The sequence below is a fragment of the Ovis aries genome, chromosome 1 (assembly GCF_016772045.2).
Source record: "Ovis aries strain OAR_USU_Benz2616 breed Rambouillet chromosome 1, ARS-UI_Ramb_v3.0, whole genome shotgun sequence".
NCBI lineage: Eukaryota > Metazoa > Chordata > Mammalia > Artiodactyla > Bovidae > Ovis > Ovis aries.
Genome location: NC_056054.1, coordinates 87,421,526 through 87,427,739, shown reverse-complemented (window position 1 = coordinate 87,427,739; position 6,214 = coordinate 87,421,526). Strand labels below are relative to the sequence as shown.

Genomic DNA, 6,214 nt, shown 5'->3' with positions numbered 1-6,214 from the left:
GGCCCCATTGCAGCAGGCCGTGACGGGTTTATGGCCAGCGACCGACAGTAGTTACCTCAGATTTATCACCCATCTACAAGGGCAGGGGAGCCACTAAAGGCTGCCAGGGAGCCGCCTGATCACCATGATGGGAAGTGCAAGTCGGAGGGGGCAGAGAGCAAGGAGGTAGGAGCGTTCTGGGAGCCTGGGCTTCCTGCTGGCTCCTTGGGTTACAGTCTGTTCCTGAGGGGGATTTACAGTCCTGGAGCCCACAGGAATCAAGTCGCCCTCAGAGAGGGAGGCAGAGCTGAAGGAGAACGAGGGTGCCAGTACAGTCGGACTGGCCCAGACAGAGCTGTGAGGGGAAGCATGGGCACCCAGCACCCAACCCGCTGGCCACAGTGCCTGTGAGAGGCAGCTTGCCACCTCGGCCAACACTGCCTGACCGCCTGCCTGGGCAGTTCTGCCCTCCTGGCAGCACGTCCATCTTCAAGCAAGGCTGTTCGTGGCAACGCTGTATGTGCGAATACTTGTGCCCTTTCTCTGGATGTGTGTCTGTTTGGGGGTTTACATCAGCAAGAAAGGTGCGTGCACTCAATGAGGCCATTTCCCATCGTGCTCAAGTACCAGCTGGACAGCTATGTCTATGAATTAGTATCACACCTGTGCACAGGTAGGGTGGAGAGCGGGGACATCATCAAAGGCAGAGGGTTCTGGGTCCTTGTCCACGCCTGTCTAATGGGTGAGTCAGTAGATACAAGAATACAAGAGAGAGAACACAGGAGGACAGGGAGAAGGGCTGGTGGGGTTTAATAGAAGGGTGAGTATGGATGAAATGGATGGGAGGAAAGAGAAGCTGGGCAGGGGTGGATGGAAAGAGAGTTAAGATTAGAGGGGGAGCCAAAAAGCGCCCAGATGTCCACACAATGCAGCCAACTCGGCCCCAAATATTGTCACGAACAGGAGGGAAAGGGTGGAAAAGAGGTACAGGAAGAAAAGCAGAAAGGACAAGAGAGGAGGCAGGCAACCCGAGAGGGAGGAGCAGGGTGAGGCAGCCAGTGGGAACATCATCTGCTCCAGGAGCCTGGGACCTGGCTCTGCAGCTTCCTCACCTCAGCCATCTCCACCAGCTAGAGCTGGCTCGGCAGCTGGACCTGAGCGCAGGGCAGCCTGCCCTCTGGCCACGCCACAACCACCCAGGCCCCGCTCAGAGCCCAGAGAGAGTGATCCAGGCCTGGGCTGGGTGAGAAGCAAGCTTGCCGCCTTGGAGAGTTCACACAGAGAAAGGAGTCTCTGCCCTCAGACATGAGTGGGCTGATGTCAATACAAGTGTGGAGCACCTCTGCAAGGCCCAGCTGCTGCCCAGCACGCAAGTATGTGCACCCACATGGCCATCTCCATGTTGCTACACGTCCTGTGAGCACCTGGGTCCTGACCATATACGGCATCGCTTGGATAGCACAAAGCTGGTCCAGGCCACCTCTTCCTGCAGCCCTAGGAATTCCTAGGTTCAGCGCTGCAAAGTCGTCTCTTTCCATCCTTGCATTTGCTATGAGGGATCTTCTGGCTGGACTGCCTGGGCTCCAGCAGCCTGAACCCCAAAAGGCCAGGAGTGAACCCAGACACTGCGAGGGGAACGGAGCCTAAAGCTCATGTCTGCAAACCTGGTTCTGCCACTACAGACCACACCCAATGGGTGTGAGGTGTTGAGGGGGTGTCTGTGTGTTTGCCAGGGTGCTCCTTGGGTATGTCACATGACTCTGGGTATCATGGGGCACCCAGCCAGGTCAGATGCTGGCTGTGCTGAGCCAAGCAACAGTTCTCCAAGTGTGATGTGTAGACCCCTGGGTGTCAGGAAAAGTCCTTGAGGTGCCCTTCAACTTTTCCCCTTTCCTTTCCTCCACTGGTGTCCAGCCCTTTGTGAGATCCCCTTTCTCTGAATGTGGGCAAGACCTGTGACTTGGTTCTACTGTAGCATCAAGCATCCAGCGTCTCTGGAGCCCTGGGAACACTGTAAGCCTTCTCCTTCACCAACATCTACAAGAATGTTTATCCTGACAGACTGTTCCCTGCCCTACCACTCAGGGCTAAGGGTAAAAATCATAGGGCCAGTTACACACACATCCCCACCTCTCAATCCTGGGCTAAGTGGCAGGGCTTCCCTGAGGCCCTCTGCTGCACCAGGCAACCAGGGACAGCAGGGGGCGCACTTCTCCCTACACTGTCTTCTCAGGGAGCCCAACCTAGGTCCCCAGCACAAAGCATAGCCCATGCTTAGACCACCATCAACCTGTATTCATCAAAGAATAAAGGACTTATGAAGTAGCACATGAACCAGGGTGTGGTTCCTGTTTCCATCAGAAAGACGATTTTGCCAGGGATCAGGGGATAGAGGCTGTTGGCCCGTGGTGATGCAGGAAGGAGCTTGGAGGAGAAGGCAGATTTCTATGTGGCTGAGAACACAAAGCTGGAAAGCTAGACACCGTGGCTGCCCTGAGATGACTCCTACTTGAGCAAAGCGGTTACCTCTAAAGGGATCTGTGTGTCCTTTCGTGGCAGGAGAGAGATGCTGCGGGGAAGTGGCAGGGCTACATGCCCAAGGCTGCAGTTTAAGAACAGTGCCCTCTCCCATTCCCACGGTTCCTCAGATGGTGGCAGCAGAGGAGGGAGCCTTTGCTGGCACAGGTTCCAATTCACCTTTGAAATGAGGTGAAACTGAGACAAGGAAGGACCTCCAGGACAAGATAGGAGCCAAGTTTCTCCACACAGGGAGGATTCTAACCCACCGCAGGAGTGTGAGTGGCCCCTCTGCCCCCAGCCTCCCAATATTCCCTGATACCTGTAAGTTCATCCATTATGGGACAAACCCCACAGTAGGAAATGCAGCATTGAATAAAATATCCCTGGGAGAGGGAACAGAGGCAAGTTCTTGCTCAGTTCCACGAGGCAGTGCATTCTCCCCTGGGCTCAGCTTTGTGGGGAGGGCTGGGAGCAGGGCCCCCCGGAAGGATGGAGTCAGAATTGGGAGACCATCCCCGGAACAACTCTCCTTCCTCCCATGTGGGACCTGGAGTCCCTCCCCTGCAGAGCTCGGGACTAGCAGCAGAGGTGGCTGCTCCCAGCCATCCCTGACTCTCCCACTAAGCAGGGAGACAACAAAGCCGTCCCCCATCCCCTCATCCCAGCTCCTCTTGGCAAAAGGAATAAAACAACCCACTTATTTTTATCACTCCCAGATTTCCCAGGAAATGGGCTATTAGCTCCCCTAATGTAAAAATAATAGGCTTGTCCCCCTCCATACGCGGCACAGCCCAGCATGAACATACTTGAAGCTCCATCAGGAGGTCTCTCCTGCAGAGGATGGGGTACCTGGGAGCAGGACCTAGAGAGGAACCAGAATCTGGGGTTCCCCCGCCCCCCCAATGCCAGAGACACAGTTTCAGGAGTCTCTCCCTGCCCTGTAGCTGACCCCACCCTACTCTCAATTATAATCTTCAACACCTATGAGGTAAGTAAACACTACTATAACACACCCCAACAAATAGGATGTGGGGGCCCCATAAGCCAAGGACAGGATGCTTCCCAGGGACCTGTGTATGCCTGTGTGTGCTAAGTCTCTCCAGTCGTGTCCAACTCTGTGACCCCATGGACTTAGCCCACCAGGCGCCTCTGTCCATGGGATTCTCCAGGCAAGAATACTGGAGTGGGTTGCCAAGCCCTCCTCCACAGGATCTTCCTGACCCAGGGGTTGAACTCGTGTCTCTTATGTCTCCTGCGCTGGCAGGCAGGTTCTTACCACTAGCGCCACCTGGGAAGCCCTGGAACTTGGGTGCCTCCAGTTCCTTTCTAGACTGCGTTTCATCCATTTCCCTTCCTCTCCACAGACCCGCTGCGGTAACAGCACTGCCAGGACTTCAGAGCACCAGGCTCTCAGTGAGTCCCCCGCCCTCTCACACACGGGCTGTAGGAGCTCCTCAGCCCTTGGCGAGGGCCATTCTCACACAAGAAGAGAAAGGGGCCTGGCTTTCCTATAGTCTGTGAGGACTGCGCCCTGCAAGGTGGTGGCTGGCGCCTGGGCATGTAGTCACACGGGCTGCACTCTGGTTTTATGTTGCTGCTTTACTTGTCACACGTATGACCTCTCTCTCCGCCGAAGCTGCATGCTCTCTGAGAGCAAGGGCCCTGACTGGTACTCTCTCCGCTCCCAGGAAGCCTGGCCAGTGATGGGAAGGAAACGGGGGCTCAGTGAGCCCCAGTGATTGATGAGATTTGGGGCAGGCCACAGGGGGGCGCGGCCCTGTGCTGCCCATGCTGACCACAGTGAGGGTGCAGCAATGCAAACTGCCTTTTCAGCCTAAGCCTCGGCTTCCTGCTCTCCCGTGTGTGTGTGTGTGTGTGCGTGTGTGTGTGTGTGTGTGTGTGTGCACGCCCCTGAGAACGCCAGGCCTGCACACAGAAGCCCTCCCCCAGCTCCTACCTCTGCTGCCCCTGCCCCTTACACTGTGGAAGCACGAGCAGGCAGAAAGTAGGGACAGCCTCTCTCAGAGGGCAAGGACCAGCTGCCGGGCACTCCTCTCCCCTTGGCCGTCAGAGGTCTGGGGGTGGGCTCCACGGCCTCGGGATGGAAGAAATGAACTCACATTATCTGTCTTTCTGCCCCCAAGGAGAAAGACAGTCTGTCTAGAGACACAGAGACTCTGAGCCAGGAGGTGTGCTGACAGCCTGGGCTGTTGCTGGGCAAGCAGGGGCAAAGCCGCCCAGCCCAGGAGGAGCTGCCGCGCCAGAGGGGCAGAGGGTGGGGGCAGCCTGTGACCACCCCTTTTGGGCTGCCCATGGAGCGACCAGAGCTGCTTCTAGTGATGGGGAGGGAATCCCTCTGGGTTTCAGAGGGGAACCCTCAGGCCCAAGAGAGGAGATAAAGGTCCAAAAATCCCTCCAGTTGCTTTGAAATTTCGAAAAGGGGTGAAGATGCATCTATGTCAGCAAGAACTTGTGGGGAGTCACTGGGGAAAACTTAAGGATGAGGCGGGGTGAATTTGAGTGTGCAAACGAGCAGGATGGGTGGTTTACTGAGCAGCCTCCTTTTCCTCCTCCTTATCGGGACTCAGAGCCTCAGGCTTCCTCTCCCCAGCGGGCTCTGCGAGCGGCTCCTTGGTCAGGAGGTGCCGCGCCAGCTGCTCCAGGTCCCCCAGGCTTATCCTCTGCAGGCGCTCCTCGTGCTCCCGCCTCAGCCGCTGCAGCACTGCCTCAGTGTCCTGGGGCCCAAGGTGTTTGGGCAGGACCTGGCCCACGTGGTGCCACAGGGGCTGGGGCTGGCGGGTGTCCTCAGTGCCGGCTTCTCCAGGGGCCGCATGACCACGCTGACGGAGGCGTTGGGCCCAATGCGGGAGTCGGAGAGCCGCTTGTCATCTGCCAGCAGCTGGCCGCGGAAGAGCAGGTGCTGCTGCTCCTCTGGCACGTGCAGCCGCTCGGACACCAGCTTCTTCAGCATGGCCACGCCCTCCTGTCCTGACACGGTCAGGCTACATCTCCAGCCCAGCAGCAGCTTGACTGTGAGGATCATAGGGCTGCCAGCAGATTCAGGAGGGATCCATCCTCTGGCGGCTGCCCTGAGGGTGAAGGGGTTCTGTAGGAGAAGGTTTACGTGTGTGGCTTCTCCTTATCAACGGAGGGCAGAGGTCCCTGGAGGCCGAGGGCGGGGCCCAAGAGGACAGCCATGGGCTGATGCGTGGTGATGCCACAATGCCGCTTATCAGAGGGCTCATTTCCAGAGTGGGACTTTAGGGAAATGAGAGGGGCATTTGGGACACAGAACATTCCTTCCTCCTTTAGAGGAGAAATGAGGGGAGAAAAGGGGAAGAAAGGAGGGTTGGGAAAGCGAACACAGGACTAGGAGAAAGGAGAGCAGGAGGGTGAGACAGGAGGGCCCTGGACAGGGCGGCAGAAGGAAACACGTCCATGTTGCCTCATTCAGCACTGTTTCATGCCCTTTCTGCCGGCACCCATCCCCCAGGAGAGATCATTATCATGATAGATATTTCCTGCTCTAATTTATCAAGGGTCCTCCTCCTGTCACACACTGGACATGCTCTCTTGGATTGGGTTTCCCAGACACAGAGACAGGGGTTCTCAGGCACATACATAGTAGGGAGGTAACCCCAGGATGCTCTTGTAAGCAGGAGCGAGGAAGCAAGACAGATAAGGGTGGGCAGCCCACACTGCATCAGTGAGCAGA

The 6,214-nt window shown here is 57.0% G+C and overlaps 1 protein-coding gene across 1 annotated transcript; it reads right to left on the bottom strand.

Annotated features, from left to right (window-relative positions):
* Positions 1–5,045: 5,045 nt before the first annotated feature.
* UBL4B (ubiquitin like 4B) lies at positions 5,046–5,542 on the bottom strand. The gene is given in 2 exon segments (XM_004023201.4): positions 5,046–5,308; positions 5,311–5,542. Coding segments are annotated over 2 exon segments (495 nt in total).
* Between the last annotated feature and the right edge of the window lie 672 nt (positions 5,543–6,214).